Source organism: Nyctereutes procyonoides, unplaced genomic scaffold (assembly GCF_905146905.1).
Source record: "Nyctereutes procyonoides isolate TBG_1078 unplaced genomic scaffold, NYPRO_anot_genome, whole genome shotgun sequence".
Lineage (NCBI taxonomy): Eukaryota > Metazoa > Chordata > Mammalia > Carnivora > Canidae > Nyctereutes > Nyctereutes procyonoides.
In genome coordinates this window covers 32,334,943-32,358,878 of record NW_026575020.1, presented here as the reverse complement: position 1 = coordinate 32,358,878, position 23,936 = coordinate 32,334,943, and the positions used below count along the sequence as shown (strand labels likewise).

At 60.9% G+C, this 23,936-nt stretch overlaps 1 protein-coding gene across 1 annotated transcript in view; it reads left to right on the top strand.

Annotated features, from left to right (window-relative positions):
• Nucleotides 1–3,531: 3,531 nt before the first annotated feature.
• BRD3 (bromodomain containing 3) overlaps nt 3,532–23,936 on the top strand; it is a 34,048-nt gene continuing 13,643 nt past the window's right edge. Inside the window, exons 1-6 of the mRNA XM_055318985.1 lie at nt 3,532–3,662; nt 17,720–18,044; nt 18,792–18,929; nt 19,611–19,758; nt 20,580–20,794; nt 22,660–23,031. Of these exons, the coding sequence (XP_055174960.1) occupies nt 17,832–18,044; nt 18,792–18,929; nt 19,611–19,758; nt 20,580–20,794; nt 22,660–23,031 (1,086 nt within the window). The 5' untranslated portion in view covers nt 3,532–3,662; nt 17,720–17,831. The remainder of the gene's footprint in view (nt 3,663–17,719; nt 18,045–18,791; nt 18,930–19,610; nt 19,759–20,579; nt 20,795–22,659; nt 23,032–23,936) is intronic.

The window sequence follows — 23,936 nt, the reverse complement described above, 5'->3', positions numbered from 1 at the left end:
CTCCCCACACTTTTCTTTTTCTCTTTTTAAAAATATTTTATGGGGATCCCTGGGTGGCGCAGCGGTTGGGCGCCTGCCTTTGGCCCGGGGCGCGATCCTGGAGACCCGGGATTGAGTCCCACGTCGGGCTCCCAGTGCATGGAGCCTGCTTCTCCCTCTGCCTATGTCTCTGCCTCCCTCTCTCTGTGTGTGTGACTATCATAAATAAAATTAAATTAAAAAAAAAGATTTTATTTATTCCTGAGACAGAGAGAGAGACAGAGACATAGGCAGAGGGAGAAGCAGGCTCCCTGCAGGGAGCCCGATGTGGGACTCCATCCCAGGACCCCAGGATCATGCCCCCCGGAGCCAAAGGCAGACGCCCAACCGCTGAGCCACCTTGCAAGAAGATGCCTTGCAGGTGAAATGCAAACCCTCACCTGGAGGTAAACTATGGCTTAGGCTAGTAATGGCCAAATGCCATTTTCATCTGTAATGTGGGCATAATAACTCCTACCTCATAGAATTGTTTGGAGATTCAGCAAAACTGTGTATGTAAAGCTCTTGACACTGTGTCTGGCACATAATAAGTGGTCAATAAATGACTGTGTAATTAGAAACCTCTGCTCTTCACCTTCCAGAGCTCTCTGCAACCCAGCCTTTGTTTGCAGAGACAGAAACTCCTTTTTTTTTTTTTTAAGTTGTTCTGAGGCCTGATCAGTCTTCTGAGAAGGCCTCACAATAACTTAAATTTAAGAGACCCGTGTATGGGATGCCTGGGTGCTCAGCAATTTAGCGCCTGCCTTCGGCCCAGGGCATGATCCTGGAGTCCCAGGATTGAGTCCCACATTGGGATCCCTGCATGGAGCCTGTTTCTCCCTCTGCCTGTGTCTCTGCCCCTCTCTCTCTCTCTGTGTGTGTCTCTGATGAATAAATAAATATTTTTAAAAAAGAGGCTTGTGTATACACAATAATGCAGTAACATAAACTGCTCTGTGCTTCCAGGGGCATGGTAAAGACTGCATGACAGAGGAGGAGGCGGCTGAGACGCTGGGCCCTGTCCTGGCCAGCGTTTAAGGGCAAGGGCCAGTGTTAAGGCCATGGCTTTAAGGCCTCTGGCAGGGCTTTGTGTGGGGGGTGAGCAGGGCAGCTGCCTTAGCTGCAGGACGTTGAGCTCTACTGAAGTTTGCAGATGGAGGTTGGCAGATGAGACAGGGTGCAGAAGAGAATTCATTCATTCACGCCAGACCCCTCCTGGAGCCCTGCTCTTATGGGGCTGCCACAGTGGATCGAGGACAGCCAACAGACAGGCCCTATAAGTAAGAGATGGAGACAAAGAGGTAAGCCACAACCAAGGGAGGGTACCACACTTTTCCCCTCCCATGGCAGGAGGCTCAGGTCCTATTTTTGTACTCCTTTGACAGATGAGGAAACCAGTCTTGGGGAGATTAAGTGACTCCATTCTGGGCACTCAATAGTCCCCAGAGGCCCAACCTAAGTGGTGATGAAACTCCAGGAGCCTGGGCTGGTGGGGAGATGGTCATCGGGGCCACCCTGAGTTTCTTCCCAAGGCAGCCCTGCCTCTCAAGAGGCCCTAGGGAGGAGTCCCGGCACTAGGCCTGCCAGATAGTTAGCCAGTGGCTGAGATGCCCAAATGCCAGTCACTGTCACTTTCTTCTTGCAGATTCTGCTTCCCAGAGACTTCCAGACTCACGGAAGTCTGGCTACCTCACTGAGCCACCTGGGCAACACGAGTGGCAAGCAGGACCACTGGGCACGATGGAGGGAAGGGTGGGGACTTGGGTCCTTCCATTTAAGCCAAGGTCCCCAGGGAGGGCTGAGTTCCTGCTGTATTCCTGCTGGGCATCCTCCTTAGTTCCACAGAAGGCCCAAGGAGGCTCATCAGGGTCCTGGGCATTTGGTCGGCAGCCTTGACAGCCTGGCTGGTCAGGATAGCCTCTGTGGACCCCAGCCAGACTCTGGAAGGCCAAGACCAAGGGGAGAGGCTCCTTGCTTTGGCCTGAGGGGTGAGGTGGGATCATCCTGATGATGAGTGCCCTAGAGGATGAGACCCAGATGGCAGGAAAGGAACATAGCCTCGGGGGTGACTCACACGGGAGTCTGTAAACCCGAGGTACCAAACCAGGGCTTCAGGAGGGGTGCTCCAGAACCCTGGGTGTGAGGTGTCAACCTGCAGGTTCTCATCATCCACTCCTTGACCTTCTCTCACTTTGTAAACTAGAAAGGCAAGGTCTTCCCCGCACCAGCACCTGCTCTGGAGTCTTGCCTGGGGTGTGTAAGAGGTCCTGGGCTCCCAGTAAAAGGGCAGCTGGGAGGGTCGGGGTCCTGCAAACTGCTTCCCAGGCCCGGGGGCGTTTGCATCTCAGCTCCTGCATTTACTAACTCAGTGACCCGGGGGCAGGTCACCCGCTCCTCCCAGAGACTCAGCTCCCTCACCTGTGAGCCTGGGAGGGCAGACACAGTGGCTCAGTGGGCCCCAGGAGCCGGCACTCACTTTACTATTACTAAGACGTGAGCCTTTCCGGCCCTAGAACTCCTGGTCACCCTGAAGTAAACCCGGTGACCCCGGCAGCTTGGGATGGGGCCAGCCCACGCAAGGAACCTCGACCTTCCTCCACCTGGCAGGTACAGCCAGCACAGGGGAAGACTTGCTTTGTTTTAGGCGTTTTTATGGGGGACCGACCTACCAACGTGCGTCCACCTGACGTGACGGCTGGATGAAGGTGTACACACCTGAGGACCGGCCATCCAAGACAAGACCCGCCACGAGCCCACGAGCTGAGCCTTTCCACATACAGAAGGGCCACGGCCCCCTCCTGGAATCTCAGGAGGCCATTCCTGCCCCCCACTGGGCAGACGGGGAAAGTGAGGCTGGCGGGCGCGGGCGTCAGGCACATCCCCGGAGAGTCGCTAGCCCCGCGGCTCGGCTCCGCGCCCTGCGCCCCGCGCGCCCCGGCGGAGGTGGGCAGCTCGAGGGGGGCGCGGCCGAGCGCGGCTCCTCCCCGGGCGGGGCCGCCCCTGCGCGCGCGCCGACGCCCCGCCCCCGCCCTCCGCGCGCGCCCCCGCCGGGCTAATTAGGCGCGCGGTTTGTTTACAAACACGGGGCTCGGCAGGTGCGCGCCGCCCCAACGGAGCGCGGCCGGGGCGCGAGGGCGCCGGCTCCGGGGTCCCCGGGCGGGAGTCGGCCGCGCTCCTGCCTTTTCCACGCCTCTCGCGGGCACCAGGAAATTCGCCCGTAGCAGCAAGTTCCTCCCCACCCCCCGCGCGGGAGGGCGGGCGGCGCGGACGGAGGGCGGGCGGCGCGGGCCCCGGGCTGGGGGCGGCCGCCGGGGGTCCCCGCCCCGCCCCGCCCCGCCCCGCCCCGCGCGCCCCCCGGGCCGGGCCCGCTCGCGGCCGGGTCGGCGGGGCGGGCAGCGGGCGGGGGCGCGCGGGGCGGGGCGCGGCGCCGGCGGGGCCGGGACATGTAGTCCGCGCGCCGCGGCCTCCCCTGGGCGGCCCTGGCGCGGGCCCGGCCGCGGACTACGACTCCCGCCAGGCGCCGCGGCGCAGCGCATGAGCCCTGCTCGGCTCCGGCGCGTCTATTATGCTGCCGGGGCCGGCGAGCCAAAGAGGAGCCGGCCGCGCGGGCCGGGAGGGACGGCCGTCGGAGCCGCCGAGGCCAAGTACGCCTTTCTCTTGCTTCCTTGCGCGCGCGGGGCGGCGGGCGGCGCGGGCGGCGGCGGGCCGGGCGGGCCGGGGAGCGCGGCCCCGTGCGCCCCGCGCAGGCCGCCGGCGCGTCCCGGGAGTCGGGCGCCCGGGCCGCCGCCGCCTTTGTGCGCGGCCACGATGCAACAAAGCGCGGCGGCCGCCCCGGGTCGCGGCGGCGGCGGCGGCGGCGGCGGCGGCGGCGGCGGCGGCGGCGGCGGCGGCGGCGGCGGCGGCGGCGGCGGCGCGGGCTCCCTCCCCTTCGCCCTCGCCCGCGCCCTCTCGGCCGCCCGCGCCCCGGGCTGGGGGCGTCGCCGCGGCTGGGGCGCGCAGCCCGGAGTTGGCACGGCCCGCGCGCCCCGCGCCAGCCCGGCCTCCCGCGCCCTCCCTCGCGGAAGGGATTTTTCCCCCCTTTCCTCTGCCCGCCATCTTTCGGAGGGGGGACCGAGGGAGGACGCGAGGGGGAAGGTGCGCGGCGGCGTCCCAGGCCCGCCGTGCGCCCCGGCGCCACTTTCCCGGAGCCCGCCCGCCCTGCCTGCGGGCCCCTCGGGGCTCGCGCTGGGGGCCCGGCGCCGCCGCCAGGGCGGGGGGCGAGACCAGGCCCGGGCCCGACTCGGAGTGGCGCGGGGCAGCTCCCTCCCAGAGTTGGGGGCCGGCGCTGACTTGGAGCCCCTTGGACTTGCTGGGTCGTTGCCGCCGGGCCCGGAGGAGACCCAGTTCCCGTTTTGAAATCAGCCTGAAAAGCGCTTAATCCGGGCGAGGGTGGCTGGGAGCGGGGGGAGCGGGGGGAGCAGGGTGCTTCCCTTCTTTCCCACCCGGGTTGGCACCGGCGTGACCGTGGCACCAGCCCGTCGGGGAGGGATGCCCGCCACGCAAACCTCGAACGTCTCCGTGGCCCAAGTGGGCGCCCCGCGAATACAGCGGTGGGCCGGGGAGCTCTCTCCACCGGTTGCTCCTAGGGGGCAGGGCTAGCGTGGAGGCCTTGGGCGGCCTGCTTTCCCCGGGCGCCTAGGGAGCCCGGGGACAATTTTGAACACAGGATGGAGCTGGGGAGGGGGCTCCCCCTGGGAGTTCCCTGTGCTGGGCCAGCCCCTCAGTGTCCTGCGACCCTTCACGTTGGCTGGAAGGGTCTCCGCCCAGGCGTGCAAAACTAGTGTGTCGTCCCCGTCCCCCCCCCCCCCCCGCGGGCGTTAACTTGGTTGTGGACTGCAAAGTTAGCCGGTGGGTGAGGGGTGGCTGTTGTGCTGTTGTGCATCAGAAGGAAACCAAGGAAAGGGATCCCGGAGGCTCGTCTTCACGGTCCCCCACCCCAGTGAGAGGGACAAGGGAGTCCTGTTGGCTGTCTCCTTTAAGTCTTTCCTTCAAGATGGAGCTGCTTTTCCTGGGTCCATGGAGTGGCCCCAGGAGATCCTCAAGCCTACACAAAGCGGCCTGGTGTTTTTTGGGGGGAGCAGTTTCGGCTTTAAAGTGGACACGGAAAGGGCTGCATCTGTGCAAGGGGTCGGTCCTCAGGAGTTAGAGATCTCTTCCCTCCTTCCCCGGGCCCTGCGCAGCGGCCCTGATTGTGGCCTCCCATTTGCAAATAAAGCTCTGTGTTTGCCCTTTCTCGTGTGGAGGCCTTTGGTGTGTGCTGGTGGTTGCAGATCAGGAAAGATAGGGCACACGCAGGGCGTTACAACGCCCGCCCTCTGGGCGGGAGGGGACACCTGGAGGTGAGGGGCATTTCTGACTTTTCTGGTGAAAAGGGGGGGGGCGGCATGCCTCTGCCCCTGGACATCTGGAAGCTGCCTCCCAGCAGCTCCGCAGAGGCCTAGATCCAGTCCCAGCTCTGCTTTGGGGACATCCAGGGAGGAGGGGTTTAAGATGCTTTTTCTGGGGGGTGGGGTAGTGGACATTCGGCACCGTTGGGATTTTTGTTTTGTATTTAGGAAGTAGAGTAATTGATTTCCTTCAGCAGGAGTTCACGTGTGCTTTAGAAGTGAGCTTTGAATAAAGGAGGGGATTTGTAAACACTCTGCTCCCGCCTTTGACTCTCGGGCAGTGTTGGGCAGAAAGTGAAAGCAGAGAGGGGGGCGGGGGCCGGGGGCCATGCACCGTGTACCGCCCAGCCTGGCGCTGCTGCAGCCAAAGGCTCCTTCCTGTGCCCTCTTCCTGCAGCCTGGCAAGTCGCCAGCCACCAGAGCCCTGTGCCCAGCTAGTGGTGAGGTGCACAGCCACTTCCTGGTTCTAGGTGGTGGAGCTTTCCTTGGGGAGTGTTGGCCCCCAGCCCCCGGAGTGGAGTGGTTGGCACAAGACTAACAGGACCCTGCTCCATGCTTGGCCACGGTGTCCGTCTGGCCTTCTGTCCACCAGTGGCGGCCCTGTCCTCCTCGGGAGAGCAGCGTTCCCTTGGTGGGCCCATGGGAAGCTGGGGTCGAGCCAGGAGTGGGGGCCTGCCCAGACCCAGAGCCCACCAAGTCCCTGCTGCTGGAGACGTGCCTGAAGCTGCTCTGCAGATAGTTGATGGGGAGGCAGTTCAGAGGCCTGGTTCAGTAGTGTGGATGGGTAGGTAGCCTGTTCCTCCTTTCTTTCCTAACTGATCTTTGAACTATAACCAGCGGGACCCCAAAGGCAAGCCCTGTATACCTTGCATCAGCAGGCCAGTGGCCAGTTGAAGCATTTGTTTCGCAAGGAAATTTTATTATTTTTATTTATTTATTTATTTTTACAGATTTTATTTGTTCACGAGACACACACACACAGAGAGAGAGAGAGAGAGAGAGACAGGGGCTCAGGCTGAGGGAGAAGCAGGCTCCATGGGAAGCCTGATGTGGGACTCCATCCTGGGTCTCCAGGATCATGCCTTGGGCTGAAGGTGGCGCTAAACCACTGAGCCACCCGGGCTGCCCCACAAGGAAATTTTAAAGAGTTACGGTGGAAAGCAGCACCCTGCTTGCCGTATTCTTACCTTTGGGAACTTGGGGTGCCCCAGGAATTTGCATCTTGGGAGTGCTCCTTCCCTCCCACGTGAGGCTTTGCCCTTTGTTTGAGCAGAAGAGACCGATAGGTGTCCACGTCACAGTGGGCTGCCTGGTGTGTTTGGACCGGGGCTACTGGTCACTGTCTAGGTGCCCAGGTGGTGGCTGGCATGTCCAGGAAGCCTTTGGTACTTGCACACCCCCCGCCCCCCACTCTGGGTACTTGTGCTCCTGCCATTCGAGAAGCTTGGGGGCTCTTAAAGTGTCATGTTTCGGGATCATTCACGCTTTGGTGGTTTACATTTGAAGTCTGGCTCCTGGATGTATGTTTACAGTAGTGGTAATGGGGACCTGTGTGTGGCCAGAGGCTTTCGGCCCTGCTGCTTCAGTGCTATAGGTGAGTGTTTATTTCTTTCTCCAGCTTTTAAGTATTCTAGAAGAGAGTCTGCTCTCAACTGACCTCCTTTTTAGGGTCTTTATGATCTCCAGTGAGAGCCAGCTAAAAGCTGCATTTTGGAGGAAGCCTCCTCCCTGCTTGCCACAGGCCCTGGAAGTTCCGGGGTACCTCGTCCAGAGTTAATGAGGTGTTTGGAAGTACTTTTCCATCTCCTTGAAATATGTCACTTGGAGTGCAGTGACAGTTCAGGTGTCCCTAACCTGTTTTCTCTGTGTGTGGTTAAAGTTGGGCTTGGTGGCTGGAGTGGGGGCACCATATCATAGGAGCTGGGGCTCTGGGGGCCCCATCGAGGTCCCAGGTACCTGGAACCCCGGGACTTGGAGGTGGGAATGTCCTCACCTGTTGGCTTCTGTCAGTGGTGGCTGCTGCCCGCAGGCAGGACCATGTTCTCAGTTCTGTACATCTGCACCCTTGTAAGGCCTACCAGAAAGAAGAGGAGCCGTTTGAGTTCTGTGACTAAGCTGAGGGGATGCCTTCCCTGTGCAATTACTGTGACCAGAGAGTGTTCCAGGGGTGCGGTGTGGGCATAAGGGACAGATGGAGTGGTATGGGCTTCAAGAAGGGGGTGCCCCCCTCAGCTTATCGCCATTGGCTTGTGTGCCCACCCCTAACGTTGACTGCGTATTCATGGTGCCAGCCCTGAGCCAGGGACTGGGCGTTAAGACCTTGGGCTCCACTGGCTGTGGACTCAGATAAGGCAAGCACCCTTCTGTGTTCCGCTGTCTCAGCTGCCTCCCTGTTGCCCTGGCCCAGCTGATTGTGGGTCTGGGGTTAGAGACACAGGTGACCACGTGACTGTCCCCTATGGTGACAGAGTCCCCGCCCCTACAGGGTGGTCCAAAGGGGGAGAAGGAGCAATGGGGAGGAGAGCCTGCAAGAGTAGCTTGGTTTACATGCAAGTACTTGGGCTGAGGTAACATCACCACTGTGAGTAGTAACATCAGTGAACACTGGGGCTGTAGTAACACCATTACCTTGGGACCTACTCCCATGGAGCACTGGGACCATAGTAATGCCACCACTGTGGGTAGTACTCCCAGGGAGCATTGGGGCTGTAGTAACACCATTACCGTGGGAAGTACTCCAGGGAGCACTGGGGCTGTAGTAACACCACTACCGTGGGAGGTACTCCAGGGAGCACTGGGGCTGTAGTAACACCATTACCGTGGGAGGTACTCCCAGGGGTCACTGGGGCTGTAGTAACACCATTACCGTGGGAGGTACTCCAGGGAGCACTGGGGCTGTAGTAACCCCACTACCGTGGGAAGTACTCCAGGGAGCACTGGGGCTGTAGTAACACCGCTACCGTGGGAAGTACTCCAGGGAGCACTGGGGCTGTAGTAACACCGCTACCGTGGGAGGTACTCCAGGGAGCACTGGGGCTGTAGTAACACCGCTACCGTGGGAGGTACTCCAGGGAGCACTGGGGCTGTAGTAACACCGCTACCGTGGGAGGTACTCCCAGGGGCACTGGGGCTGTAGTAACACCATTACTGTGGGAGGTACTCCAGGGAGCACTGGGGCTGTAGTAACACCGCTACCGTGGGAGGTACTCCAGGGAGCACTGGGGCTGTAGTAACACCGCTACCGTGGGAGGTACTCCAGGGAGCACTGGGGCTGTAGTAACACCGCTACCGTGGGAGGTACTCCAGGGAGCACTGGGGCTGTAGTAACACCATTACTGTGGGAGGTACTCCAGGGAGCACTGGGGCTGTAGTAACACCATTACTGTGGGAGGTACTCCAGGGAGCACTGGGGCTGTAGTAACACCATTACTGTGGGAGGTACTCCCAGGGGGCACTGGGGCTGTAGTAACACCGCTACCGTGGGAGGTACTCCAGGGAGCACTGGGGCTGTAGTAACACCATTACCGTGGGAGGTACTCCAGGGAGCACGGGGGCTGTAGTAACACCATTACTGTGGGAGGTACTCCCAGGGGGCACTGGGGCTGTAGTAACACCATTACTGTGGGAGGTACTCCAGGGAGCACTGGGGCTGTAGTAACACCGCTACCGTGGGAGGTACTCCAGGGAGCACTGGGGCTGTAGTAACACCGCTACCGTGGGAGGTACTCCAGGGAGCACTGGGGCTGTAGTAACACCGCTACCGTGGGAGGTACTCCAGGGAGCACTGGGGCTGTAGTAACACCATTACCGTGGGAGGTACTCCAGGGAGCACTGGGGCTGTAGTAACACCGCTACCGTGGGAGGTACTCCAGGGAGCACTGGGGCTGTAGTAACACCGCTACCGTGGGAGGTACTCCAGGGAGCACTGGGGCTGTAGTAACACCATTACTGTGGGAGGTACTCCAGGGAGCACTGGGGCTGTAGTAACACCGCTACCGTGGGAGGTACTCCAGGGAGCACTGGGGCTGTAGTAACACCGCTACCGTGGGAGGTACTCCAGGGAGCACTGGGGCTGTAGTAACACCGCTACCGTGGGAGGTACTCCAGGGAGCACTGGGGCTGTAGTAACACCGCTACCGTGGGAGGTACTCCAGGGAGCACTGGGGCTGTAGTAACACCATTACTGTGGGAGGTACTCCCAGGGGGCACTGGGGCTGTAGTAACACCATTACTGTGGGAGGTACTCCAGGGAGCACTGGGGCTGTAGTAACACCGCTACCGTGGGAGGTACTCTGGTGTAGTAATGACACCAGAGCCCAGAGGACATGACAGGGCATCGGGTGGGTGAGGGGACAACAGTGTGGGTCCACCTGCAGGCCAGACCTGGGGCCTGGTGACAGTCCCATAGCACCGGGTGGAGCGCTCACAGGTTAGATGGGACTGGGCCAGCAGAGGGTGGGTCCCTTGCTGCTGGAGGGCAGGTGTGACCTAGACCTTTCAGGCAGGCTCAGGGCCCTGGCTGGGCAGGGTGTGACAGGCCTAGAGTGTGGGCAGGAGGCAGCAGTGGACCCAGCCTGCTTGTTTGCTCCCCTGGGGTCCCCTCCCCTGGCCCCATGGGCAGTTGGCTCCATCTATCATGGAAGTCGACCCTGGCCTCACGGATCCAGTTTCCTGTGATCTGGCCTGCCGGCCCCAGGGCAGCCACTGGTCAGCATGTACTGTGGAGGCTTGGCCGGCCGCCTGGGGGCAGAGGTGCCCTGCTCTGGGGCACACTTAGCTCGGGATCTGCTGGATGGGGAAGAGGCTTCTGAGAGGCGGTGGCTGGGGTTCTGGTGTGGGGCACGTGGCCTCGTTCGAGGTCTGCCTCTGCTTCCTTCTGGCTGGGCGACCTGTTGCCCCTTTGCCTCTGAGCCTTTGTCCCTACTTGGAAGATGGGTGGACAGCTACCGATGCCCTGCCAGGATGGTACAAGGAGACCAGGACTGGAGTATGGCAGTGAGGGAGCCCCCTACAAGCACAGAGACCCCCTGGTACAGAGAGAGAGTGAGCACCCACCTCAGGAGGTTGAGATTCACAAGACCGTCCTTGGTGCTGGTGGGCACCACGGATCTGAGCAGGACAAGGCGGGCCTAGGTGAGCTCAGGCCCTGCCCCTGGTCCCCTTCGGCAGCTGAGACTGGGGGACTCCCTCCTACCTCCAACCACCTCCTCCCTCGGTGTCAGCGTCCCTAGGTGCCTCCTATCCTCCTATGGCATGCCACGGTGTCCCCTCAGGCCCCCAGATGCCCCCCACACTAGGAGCCTCCTGAGAACCTCCACCAACCCTTGCAGATTTGCTCAGCCTCGCCCCATCCTGTCCCCTGTGGCCCCTCCACCCTCCCTTGAAAGCTGGGGATCCCTGGGTCCAAATAGGGGCTCCTTGCTCTGGGCCAAGCCAGCCCGGAAATGCCCCCACCCCTGCCCCCTTCCGGCCTCATCCCCTCAGGACTGGAGGTGCCCTGTCGCCACCGCAGGGAAGGTCCGTTCCCTACCAGCTTCAGTCCCAGATGCCCAGGGGCTTCAGCTCTGCCTGCCTCTGGTACCGCCTGCAGCCCAGCGCTCTGGCAGAAGGGCTGCTGCATCTGTGGCCCAGGCTTGGAGTGGTCTCTACACGGCCATTGGACAGAGGGCCCCCTCATGTGTCCAAGGCCCCGAATAAGGTCTCTCCTGATGTTCCTGTGGGCTGGACGAGCCTCCAGGTAGGTGGATTTCTGTTTTATCTAGGATTCTAGATCCCCATGGAGGATGGAGGCAAGTCCATCCTTGAGGACTTGACTTGAGGGGCTGAGTCTAAGCTCTTGGGAAGAGGTGAGGAGCTGGCCTGCTGCCTCCAGGCCAGCCCCCATCTTGCAGCCTGCAGACCCTGGGCCCTGTTCCTACCCGCCAAGACCCAGCACAGAGCCCCTCTGAGTGGAGGAGCACAAGTGGTCCTGGAGGGTGGGGAGGCCAGTCGGTGTCCCCTGCCCTCCCTTGCCCGCTGTCCACTTGGGAAGCCCTCCTTGGGGTCTCGCCAGGACTCCGGATCTCTGGCTTTCACTTGTGTTTGAGGGTTTTTGTGGTTTATCTGAATTTCCGCTCTGGGCAGTTTCAGATCCTCTTGTGTCAAAGGCGGCTTGTCTCCACTTTGACCTTCACCCAGTTTGCACGTGCTGCCTTCCTGCCTTGGCAGCTGTCCCCTGGGAAGCGGGGCAGCTTCTCTGAGCCTCGGCCTCCTGCCCAACAGCACCTAACACAGAGTGGGCGCTCAGCAATGGCTTCTGGCTGTCCCTGGGGGGAGCACCACTCCCCTGCTGGCTGTGGGGCTGCATTCAAGTGGGGTCCCCACTCCGTGACCACCGGGAGGGCTGCCCGTGCAAGGCGGGTGCTGTCCGTGCAGTAAATAGGGAACCCAAGCGAAGTGTCTGTCAGCGGGTGTGTGCAGAGCACCGCACCCTGACAGCCCCAGGCACATTCTGGAGGCTCCCTGACCCTGGGGAGCCTTAATGGTGAAATTAATTGCTCCTGCATTATGTGCTTACAGACCTTTAGACCCACGCTCTAGAAGAATGGTTTCCAGCCAGCGGGCATCAGGTGGCCTGTGCGCTGTCAGGTCCACAGACTGGAGCTGTACCTTTTCCTCCTGTGTGCTTACCCCAGGAGGCCTGCACCCCCTCCCCTGGGGACAGCTGGGGGTGCAGGGCAGACCTTGCAGCTCACAGATTTTACAAGCACGTGTAGGCTTGAGGTGCTGGGGTCTCTTTGGCACCTCCCGTGCGTGGGGGTCCTCTTCCTACCCATGTAAGTGGGGAGCAAAGTCGTGTCCCCCAGGGCTGGCAGCTGCTGTGAAGGGGTGGGGGATGCCGGAGCCTGAACACCCAAGGAAAAGTGGGGTTTGCCCTCTTCTGGTGCTGTGGGAGCTTCCAGTGGAGACAGAAGTGGAGGGAATAGAGGCCGTCCACAACCCCCAGAGTGCTCAGCCTCTCCTGCTTTGTCCCATCTTATTTGCAAAGCCCCACGGCCACTATCGGGACACAAGCTCCAGCCACGTCTCATTCAGAAGACTTTGAGCACCTGTCTCTGCAAGATAATGACTCTAGAAAACTTAGAGCTGCAATACCACTATCACCCCCAAAGCGTTAACATTGTATCCGAAAGCTTATCAAATAGTGTTGAAGTAGACGCCCCTCGCGTTCACTTCATAGCAGGCATTTCTAGCAAACTGGTGCAGGTGCCCGAGTCCCGGGGCTGCCACCCACCGGCTCTCTCACCTACCTGTGATTGCCTGGACCATGAGATGGAGAAGTACAGGCCTGTCCCCCTCCATGTGACATCGTAAAGTTCCAGGCTGGCGTAGAAGCTGATAGTGACAGGCAGCCTTCCTTGTCACAGGGCCGCCATCCTTGGCTCCACTTCAGTCACCAGAAACTCTGGGGACAGAGCTTTTTTCCCTAATTCTTGTGCAGCAAAACCTGACCCTGCAACAGATCCTTATTTATCCTTAGGATGAAAATTCATGTTTCCTTGCAGCATATTGTGTTTGATTTGGGATGTCATCCCAGGCCCTGGGGGTGGGCATGTGTGTGTCAGAGATCCTGCCCCCGCCCCCCCACCAACCTGGAACGGTGGATTCACTGGGTTCGGAAATCCAGCAGACTCGATCCGGGCATGCCTGGCTCCCGGGAGGAGGGGGCAATGATCAGGATCAGACTCTGGCCAGGGCATGGGGTGTGTGCTGGAGCTGAAGGGAAGTCAGGGGTCCCTGGGACTCACAGGTTGCCTGCCGCAGTGGGGGTGTCCAGGGGAGCTTGGTTGCCCAAGAGGCTGTGCACTGGTGTGAGAGCTCTGAGCACCCTGGGCTTCAGTTTTCTCTTTTGCAACCAGTACCCAGTACGTGTTGCCATAGGCTGATGGGGACCCAGGGAATGGGGTCCCAGCTGGGCTTTTATCTTTACTCCCTCCATGACCCCCATCTTGGCATCCCCCACCCAGCCACAATAGATTGGGCCAGGAGGTGAGGCCAGACCCTTCTGTGGCCCCAATTTGCCTTTGTTTCCCTCCTGATTTGGGGGCCCTGGCGTATCCCACTAGGGACTCCCTTGAGGAGAAGGTGCCCGAGGTCCCTGGCAGCAGACGCAGAAGCAGGCCCCGCCGGCCCCCATGGCAGTTTACTGCCTGGGCGTTTCTCCCCAGCCTGGTATGGCCAAGGGGCGGGGCTGGGGGCCCCATGCTCCTGCATAGAGGCCAAGCCTGGGGGGTCAGAGAAGGAGGGGCCAGTGCCCACCTGGAGGCACAGGCCTCAGGGAAGAGCAGTCTGCAGCAAGAGCCTTTCTGCTTCGTTGACAGACGTGCTGCTTCTCCGAGCCTGGCTGCCGTCATCGTGGAGTTGGGGCATCGAGAGGCTGCTCCTGCTCTGCTGGGACAAGGAGGCGAGGTGGAGTGTGGTGGTTATCTTAGGTAGACACGTTTCAGTTCTCGGTCCCACGTGTGACCTCATTGTGTCCTCACAGTGCCTGGTAATGGGTATGCAGAGACCCTCGGGCTCTGGTTTCTGACCCTGTGCTGAGTCCCCTCTCCGGGTGATTTGGGAACCAGGATACCTCCTTCCAGCCCAACATGCCAGTGTTCCCCAGCTCCCTAGCCATTGGCCAGGATGCCCCTGGTCCCTTCATCCTCGTGGGTGGGAAGCCACGCACCTGTGTCTGACCATGGAGTTGGGAGCACTCGGTAGGTGACAGCAGTGCCACAGGTCAGCTGGTGAGGGAGCCGAGTTTTGAACCCTGGTGTGGCAGACCCAATGGGTGCTCCTTGCCGCCCTCCACATGGCCCTGCTTGCCAGAGGTCTTGGTGTTGGTGTGGCAACAGGAGGGCCATCTCGTTCTTTAGCTGCCTGGTCCTCTCCCCCCACCCCTGGTGGCTTATGTCCCCAAATGCCCATGTGGACAGCCTCAGGAAATCCCCGCGGGTGGAAGAGCCTCAGCTTTGTCACTCTGGCCTCAGGCCACATGAGTCTGAGCATCCGCAGAGGTAAAGGGCTTGTGGCCGTGGCTGACCACTCAACATACTTGGTGTTTTCTCCACCGTCTGCTCCCACCGGCCTCACCCCAGGAGGGCAGCAGTGAGGCCTGGGCCCGAGGGTAGTGGGGCAGTCACACAGGGCGAGGCGTGGGGTGGATGTTGGACACATTGCTGAGAGGAACTTCCTGAGTGCACCGAAGGGGCATGGGGTGCTCTGAGTGTTGGGCACAGGTGGGCCCCCAGAGAGCTGGGGTCACATGACTGCGTGGCAGCTGTACCTCTCTTTTGAACCCCATGTTGTTTTGCACTTTGTCCCTTACTTTGTTTGTAGCTGCCCCTGTGAGAGGGTGTGCTGGTGATCTTACATTTTCACTTCTCTGGAAGCAGCATTTGCTTCCCAGTCTCAGAATGCAGCCCTTATCCCTCCCAGATGAGGGAGGCTGAGGGACAGCCCTCTGTGCTTGTCAGTGTCTGTGATGTCACCGTCGGGCCTGGAGAAGCGTCCAGGGGAAAGGCAAGGCCAGGCTTTCACCATGGCTCTGCTCACCCTAGACTCAGCCCATCCTGCCGGGCTTTGAGCAGAGGTGACTGATCCCCAGGCCTGGGCTCCGTCTGCAGGGAGGCGGCCACTTATTGCCTGTTGCCCCAGAGGAGTTGTGCTGGGTGTCCTGTGCAACTTTATGTTTGGAGGGCTTCTCTGAGTCCTCTTCCCTTGCCGAGGCGGCTCCCAGGGGTCAGGTTCTGGAGGCGTCTGACGTAAGCTCTCTGACTCTCCCCTTGCTGATCTCCTGAGAGGTGGATCCTGGCACCTGCAATCGCGGGGCTTGTAAGGGGGCCTACCAACCTGTTACTCTGGCTGCCACCATGTCCCCCCCTGTTGAGCTGGGGCCTGGGCTGCTGGGAGCTGTGAGAGCTGAGAGAAGCAGAGGGCTGGACACTGCCACTCTGATGGGACACCACAAGCCTTGTGGCCATTGTGTTGGAGGGGTCTGTTTCAGCAGTTTGCAGAAAGAGGGAGGGCTTATCCCTGTGCAGGGTCCCCGCAGACTGTGGGTACTATATGTTGGATGCTGCTGGGCTCTTTCTGCACGTCCCCTCTGAACCACACAGACTCTCCCGGGGCTGATGGTGGGCCACCACGGAAGAACTCCTATGGCCTGTAGTGACTGCTGGTCCTCAGGGAGCATGTGGCAGCACCAGGCACTCTGCTCAGAGCTTCAGCAGTGTGGTCTGGGACCCCTGGCAGTGCCGGGGGCAGGGCAGGGGGCTGGGTTGGGCTGGCATGTGGCAGAGTCCTGCAAGTCAGGCTCACGGCAGCCGCTGTGCTGCCCCTGGGCTCTTACCTCAAGACGGGGTTAGGGGACGGGATCCCGTGTTTGTGGCCAGAGCCAGCTTCCCACTCAGCCACATGTTTGGAGCGGCGTTCAGAGCTGGAAGAGGGGGGTAGGCCTTGAGGCAGGCCTCAAGTCCGGGTGGCAGCCTGAGGATGGCCCTGTAGTGAGCATGCCTGCGTGCCCTCCTGCCTGGACGAGGCCAGCTGCACCTTGGCCCATGTTCTTCCAGATCATTTTTTAGGCCCTGGCTGTGTCCTAACTTCTGTGGCTTTCTGTGCTGTGTACCTGCAGAAGCAGCAGCAGTGCTAGGTGCTGGGCACCCACCCACCTGCCAAATACCTAGGGAGCAGGTGGTGGAACCTCCTCAGTGCACCGAAGGAGCTCCCGCAGTTGGAGGTGGTGTTTGGGCCAAGTTTGCACTTGCTGGCCTGCTGGGGGTGGGGGGAGATGGCCAGTGGGGCATGAGGGACGACTCAGGTTTGCTCCAGGCTCCCAGTCTTTCTGGTGGTGAAGACCTACCCTTATTGCCATTAGCACAGGCTGGCTCAGCCACCCATCCCCACCCCCTGCTGAGCAGCTGTTTGGGGCCATGGGCACCGTGCTGACTGTGCCACTCCCCTGGCTTGGCAAGATAGAGAAGCAGGAGAGAGGTGCAAGCTCTCCCCAGGAGGGTGTGAAAGAGGGGAGCGGCTGTGGGTTCCCCAGGGTGGTGGGCGTGGCACCTCATTGGGGTTCCGGGGTGTCCCTTGAATGCAGAGCAGGTCTTGGGCAACATGCACCTGCTGTCCGCTTGAGCCCTTTTTGCTCTGGTTGGAGTGGTTTGTAGCAAGTGCCAATTACTCTGCTGTAAACACGCCCACGTGGCAGGTGGCAAGCTACCAACAGGATGTTAACCACCTCACGAGACTCAAAGTTTTAAGGATCCACTTTTGCAAGTTGTGGGTAGGGTGGCTGATTCCAGGGGCCAACCTGTGCTGCTCTGTCCTCCCCCCGTCCCGTCTGGCCCCTCATACCATAGGGCTGCCACTCCACCCCGAACTGCCTGAATATTGTAACAAGGACACATAAAAACCGGAAGTGTGACAGGGAACACAGATGGGGCCCGGTACTCCTATCCACGTGCGGCCTCTGATCTGCTCTGGGCCCTACAAGTAAAAGTGGGCCAGCAGCTTCCAGCCAGGAAACTTCAGTAAGGCTGCCCACGGTGGGACTGGCCTGTTGGTTCCAGGGCGTCGCTGGTCGTCTTCCTTCCCAGCCATGAGCTTGGTGAGCATTCCCGAAAGCTGGGGAGGTCGGCAGCAGCCCTGTGTTTACAGAGAGTGCTGGGTGAGATGTGCCCTCTCCTGCCCCCGTGGTTGGCCTGGGGCCGGGCGTGTCACACCCTGACCTGCCATCACAAACCAGCGCTGGTTCTCATGGTTACATCAGAACCTTGCCCCAAAGAGGCCAAGCTCCACACGCCACGCGCGATTCTGCGAATGCTCTGCCTGCCTGGCTCGGCTCTGTGGGGTTGATGCTGGAGCCCTCTCTATGTGTGAATCATTCCTCCAGAATTGCCACGCTCAAGAACAGTCCGAGTCAGCCCCCAGTAGGCGGGCAGTTGGTGGGCAGTGAGCCAGGAGAGGCCGCCTCCTGGGCCCCCGCCTCCTGCTGCTGGCTGTGTGCCTGGACGGCCACCTTCCCACCCTTGCCTTGTCCCGCCCACCCAGGCAGCCTGTGTTCACGCCACATCCCTGCCCCCGCCTGACAGCAGTAGTCAGAGCAGGTAGCAGGTGAGGGCCGGTCTGAGCAGGGTGAGTGGCGTGGGCACCGTGACCTGGCCTCACTGTGACTGCTCAGGTGTGCTCGGGAGTCCCCGAGGTGGGGCCCTGGTGACCGGCCTGTCTATGCTGTGCCTCCTGCCCTGTAGGTGCTGCCTGGTTGGGCCCAGAAATGGGATGTCAGGCCTCCAAAAGGAGCATAGTGGAAGCGAGGGCCTCCCTGAGCCGCTGCTGTGACGGCCAGTGAGCGAGCCGCGGAGGATGTCCACCACGACGACGGTCGCGCCCGCGGGGATCCCGGCGGCCCCGGGCCCGGTGAACCCGCCCCCGCCGGAGGTCTCCAACCCTGCCAAGCCTGGCCGCAAGACCAACCAGCTGCAGTACATGCAGAACGTGGTGGTAAAGACGCTCTGGAAACACCAGTTCGCCTGGCCCTTCTACCAGCCCGTGGATGCAATCAAGCTGAACCTGCCCGTGAGTACCCCTACCCTCCACACTGGCATCCCTGCCCCTCTGGCCGCTCCCCACCCCACTCTCTGGAAGAACTGTGCCTGGGCCCAGGCAGCTGTGGTGCCGGTAAGCCAGGCCCAGCCCAAGGCCTATGGTGACTGAGGAGCAGAGGGGTTCCTGGGGCATGAGAGTGTGCAGGGAGCCGGGGAGAACCCGAGTCTTACAGGCAGGGAAGGGAGCAGCTGTCCCCTTGCTGTTCCTGTGTCCCTCCTGTAGAACCGTGCCTCCGCCCCTCGCCATCAGACGTTCAGTGCAGGTCGTGGCCCACTCTCCAGGGGTGCTGGCCCCATCATTTCATGGGTTCCTTATTTGGACCGAGAGAAACTCTGAGCGTTTCCAGGGGAAGCCCTGGGCCCAGTTCGGCATGGGTTACCGGCGGGCCCTGGGGTTGGAGTCGAGTTGGAGGCTCGGTGCCCTCTCCACAGTGCCGGTGGGTCCTGGGCCTGCCCCGGCTGCCCAGTTCTATGCATCTCTGAGCCCCGCCCATCCAGACAGAATCTGTCGGGTAAGAGGCGTGGTGGTGGTTTGAAGTGGGCCCGGCGCTCGCCCCAGGCCCTGCATCCGGCCTCAGCTGACCAGACACTGCCTTTGGTCCAACCATGGTGCCCAGCTCACCCGAGAAGATACTCTGTGCGCCATCACCCTTCTCGGGGACAGCGAACATGACACTGCAGAGTGCACTGATGATGCCTCTGAAAATCTCTTTCCCAGGATTACCATAAAATCATAAAAAACCCAATGGATATGGGGACTATTAAGAAGAGACTAGAAAATAATTATTACTGGAGCGCGAGCGAATGTATGCAGGACTTCAACACCATGTTTACAAATTGTTACATTTATAACAAGGTAAGAAAGTACCTGGGACGCAGCCCCAAAATGCCCCCGTGAGTCCCTGAGTGCCGGCCACGGGGCCCCTGGGGGGACGCCCAGGCTCTGTAGTGGCTCTCCGATGGAGGAGGGGTGTTACCCTCTGGCCACAGTCCTTGCTCGGGGGGACCTACGTGCTTCCCAAGCCTGGAGCAGCCTGGTGGGGGGAAGGTAGTTTACGTGTGGAATTATTTTGTGCCCTTGGACCTAGGAGCTCCGGGTGTAGGGACACTGATGGGGTCAGTGCGGGCTCATGGGTGTAGGGCCACAGCACGTGTGTGTGCACACCCTGACAGCCCCATGCAGCCACCCAAAGTGGCCAGGCCCCTGCGCACCGATGGAACCCGTCTACACGATGGTTTTCGGCAAGAAGAGTAGATTAGGGAAAGCCCACCTGCTCCTGACTTTGTGGGGTTTTGTCATTTGTGGTAGCGACGTGATAAAGTGAAGGTGGATTGAGTTGTACTGGACGGAATGTTCTGTTTTCTGCATGTGCCGTGCCAAATGAGATACTCTCCTTTTGCCTCCCCCACCCCCCGCCCTACCAGATCTTTTAACAGAGTTTTACATAAACGTTTCTTGAGCCACGACCAGTGAAGTCTTTTGCATGCATGTGGCCCCTTTCCCAACAAGTGACCTTGGCTCTTCCTGTGTCTTCAGCCCACAGATGACATAGTGCTAATGGCCCAAGCCTTAGAGAAAATTTTTCTGCAGAAAGTGGCCCAGATGCCCCAGGAGGAAGTTGAATTATTACCCCCTGCTCCGAAGGGCAAAGGCCGGAAACCGGCTGCAGGAACCCAGAGTGCAGGTAAAGGGGTGGACGGTGCTGCCATTCTGTCCCGACACCCCCCTGGGACGTGACAGCAGCTTTTCTTGCGCGGGTCCCTTGGCCTCTCTGAGCTCAGTGTCCCTCTCTGTGATGTGGGGGCAGTCTGGGTGGTAGTGCTACCATCTATATCTGCCTTGGAGTCTGCTCTGCTGGGGAGGCTGTGGTCCTGCCGCGTCTCTGTGCTCAGGCCGCCTCTCCCAAAAGTCTGCACAGGAGATCCCTTTGTCCCCCTAGGACACTGCCTCTTTAGCAGGTGTTGTCTGCTCCGTGACAGGAGAGGGGCCAAGTCCCCTGTCAGGAGGGCAGTGGGGATCAGGATTAGCATTAGGAGCCCTGGGGCGGGGGGCGGGGGGTCTTACCTGGGCCAGGAACGGGAACAGAACAGAGGTGCACCCTGATGGAGAGGCTGGCTGGTGGCCCAGCCCTCAAGAGAGGCTGGGGTGGGTCCCCAACACTGCCAGCCATCCCACTCTGCAGATGGGACTGTGGGTGGCTCAGTAGCTCTGCCCTGGTAACTCAGCTGGTTATTGGTGGAGTCTGACTTGACCCCCAGTTTCTCAGGCCCAGGCCTGGCTCTTCCTCCCAGGCTGGTCTCTGGCCAGAGGGAGTGCCTTTCGTTTGTTGGGTGAGTGCCTGTGGAGGCCGGTTCCGTGAAGGCAGCCGAGGGGCAGGGCCAGGAGTCTCAGAAGGAGGGTCTCCCCAGCACTGGTGTGCTCTGGCTGAGGATGGTCCAGGAAGCGTCTGGAAGCTAGCTGGCAGGTAGAGCCTGGCGTGTTCAGAGTCCTTCCTTTGTCTTCAAGGTACGCAGCAAGTGGTGGCCGTGTCCTCTGTCTCCCCAGCAACCCCCTTCCAGAGCGTCCCCCCCACTGTCTCCCAGACGCCTGTCATTGCTGCCACCCCTGTGCCAACCATTACTGCAAACATCACATCGGTCCCTGTTCCCCCGGCCGCCGCCCCACCTCCTCCCTCGACGCCCATCATCCCTGTGGTCCCTCCCACACCGCCTGTCGTCAAGGTGAGTGTCCCTGGGGACTAGGTCAGCTGACTCTCTGATCACCAGGCCTGGGTTCCTGGATGTGAGCAGGGGTGGGGAGGGGGGCACATCTGCCACCTGTCCCCAGGCACTGACTACTTACTGGGTATTTGGTACACGTGACATTGGAGTGGTTCTACACCCGTGAGGTTGGGCCGTCGCCCCTGACGCAGACAGGGAGACCGAGGCTCAGGGAGTGCAGGTCACACAGCTGGTGAGGGCAGGCTGCGCTGAACCCGAGCTTCTCTGGCCCTGAAGCCTTGGCCTTGGCAGTGCATGGGTCACCGTGGGGAGGCGTGGGAGAGTAGGGGGGAGGAGTCCGGGGCTCCCCTGCTCCCGCCTGGAGTTAGGGCAGAGGTCTGCGTGCATGGTGAGGAGCCATCACCTGCGCCCTGCACCTCGCAGCCCCATTAGCGTGAGCTCCAGTGCGTCAGTCTCCCCAGTTTTGCTGGGAACTCTGATGGCAGGGACCGTCCTGGCCAGGGCAGGCCACCGGCTGGGCATTGATGTGTGTCGTCTTCCATTTACCCCTCGCAGCGGCCCCATGGGGCAGACAGTATTTCCCCCACCTTACACATGCGGAAGCAGGCGCTCAGGGGGGTTAAGTGGCCCCCCCCAAGGTAAAACGCCCCTGCCATTGCCTCCCCTCCCCTGTGGCCTTCACTGCCTGCACTTGCGGGCGGCGCCTGGCCAGGCTGCCTTACATAGTGCCCGGCTGTTTTTGGAGCATGTCCTGTTTGCCATGGCCAGGTGAGCTCCCCTGCGGACCTCTGTGGCACACGCTTGGTGTCCTGTGGATACCCACAAGTGTTTGTGGATAACCAGGTCGTGCCCCTGCCAGCCTGGTGGTGGTGGCTTGGCTGGGCCAGAGACCGTGGCGGTGGCCCAGAGGGCAGGTCCTGTGAGCCCGTCAGCCTGGGAGCTGCAGCTCTGAGGGGCTCCTCTGCCAGTCTGAGAGGCTGGGAGCTGGCTGAGCTGGTCTCGGGGACGTACTGAGCCCTGGCTGCAGAGCACACCTGAGGCCCCCGGGTGTGGTACCTGAAGAGACTCACATGCCCTGGACCCACGGCTCTACCACATGTCCTCGCTCTCAGGGCACAGCCCATGAGAGTGTCTGCCCTTCACACCCACAAGAGGCTCTACGGGTCACTTTGGCACTCCCTCCCCTTGCGGAAAACAGCTTTCTGTGGCTCCCACTGCCTTCAGGATTAAAGTCCAGACCTGCCCAGTCAGCCCCCTGGAGTCCTCGGTCCTGAACCCGCTGCTGCCTGGCCCCAGTCCCTGCCCGGCATGCTCTTCCTGCCTCCTGGCCTCGGCCTGCACCACGATGGCTGTCCTTGAAGCTCCAGCTTTGAGGCCCTTAGCTGGGGCTTTCCCACTGGCCTTTATAAGCAGGGATTTCCATTTGTTTCTGCTGCCCCTTAGCCTGAGTACCACCTGGGGATGATCCCGGGGCCAGGTCACCCAGGTCATGCTTGTGTCTGGAGCCTCCCACACGAGCCTGAGGTTAGGCACTGGTGATTTGCATGCCACACCTCATGCTGCTCAGGCGTGACCTCGGAACCCTGGGGGCAAAGGGAGAGGACCCTTGAGGGGCAGCACTGGGCTGGGTTCCAAGTCCAGCCTTCCCACTACCAGCTGTGTGACCTGGGTCCCAACATGTGGCCACTCTGAGTCTCGGCATCCTGTGGACTGCGCAGGGGCAGCCGGGAGGATGGGTATGGCTGTGCATGCTGTCGCTTTGCTTGGAGCCTGGCGGAGCACACTGTGGAAGACGCAGCTGCAAGCATGGGTGTTCTTGTGCCCACTGCACGTTCTTGAGCTCACTGGTCATCTCACTGTCGCAGAAAAAGGGTGTAAAGCGGAAAGCAGACACCACGACGCCCACGACATCTGCTATCACCGCGAGCCGGAGCGAGTCGCCCCCGCCACTGTCAGACCCCAAGCAGGCCAAGGTGGTGGCACGGCGAGAGAGTGGGGGCCGCCCCATCAAACCGCCCAAGAAGGATCTAGAGGACGGCGAGGTGCCCCAGCATGCGGGCAAGAAGGGCAAGCTATCGGAGCACTTGCGGCACTGTGACAGCATCCTCAAGGAAATGCTGTCCAAGAAGCATGCGGCCTACGCCTGGCCCTTCTACAAGCCGGTGGACGCTGAGGCCCTGGAGCTGCATGACTACCACGACATCATCAAGCACCCGATGGACCTCAGCACCGTCAAGGTACCGTGCGGCCTCTTGCTGGCAGGGGCACCACCCAGAGTGCCACTGGCATGTGTCCCATGGGTGGCTTGGGTCTGGTGGTGTCTGGGGGGTACGAGGCCTGCCTGCCATCCCTGAGCCTGGGGCTTCATAGTCCTCTGTTCCGCTAGAACCCGTGTCCTGTCCTGGTGTGTTTGCAGGTTTCAGGATGTCCTCAAAGAGGCCCTTTCAGGTGACCCTCCCTCTCCCTGCCCAGAGTGGGGGAAGTAGCAGAGTTGAGACCAAGAGCTGGGGCCTCCCGCACAGCGGCTCCTGAGCCCATGCAGGTGGGGTTTCTGGCTGCCCGTTGGGCTGGGCCCTGGCTCACCTGCCCTCAGGAGCACTGTGAGCCAGCCAGGTGCTGGCCTCTGGGTCTCCCAGGAACACCCCAGCAGTTGGAGACTGTAGCCCAGCTCCCCCACGAGCTGCCCATGTGGCGCTTAAAGGTACCCCTGCAAAGGGGAGCAGTTGCTGCTATTATCTACACAGAGGGTCTGGGCCTTGAGCAGCTGGTCCCTGGCCTTGTGCCTGCTTTCTCAGTGAAGCCAGCCTGTGGTGGTGGGCGAACCACTCAGCACCAAGCCTCTTCCTCGGATACCTTCTGTCCTGCCCCTGCCGGGAGCCTGGTACCTTCCTTTCCTTCAGACAATGTCTTATCCGTGTGAGTCAGCGCGAGTAGAGAATGAGCAGAAAGATCCGAGCAGAGGCAGGAGGGCCAAGCTCGCACTGTCCCCCTCCTGGGGAGAAGCCCTAACCCTGGTTGGATTTATTCTCGGCAGAGGCCTGCTCTCTGCTAGCCGGTCCTGACTGGGGCAGCAGGAATGGCTGCGCATGTCAGGCCAGGTGCCCGCATCACGGAGGCGCTGTCCCTGCTTAGGGTATGCGTG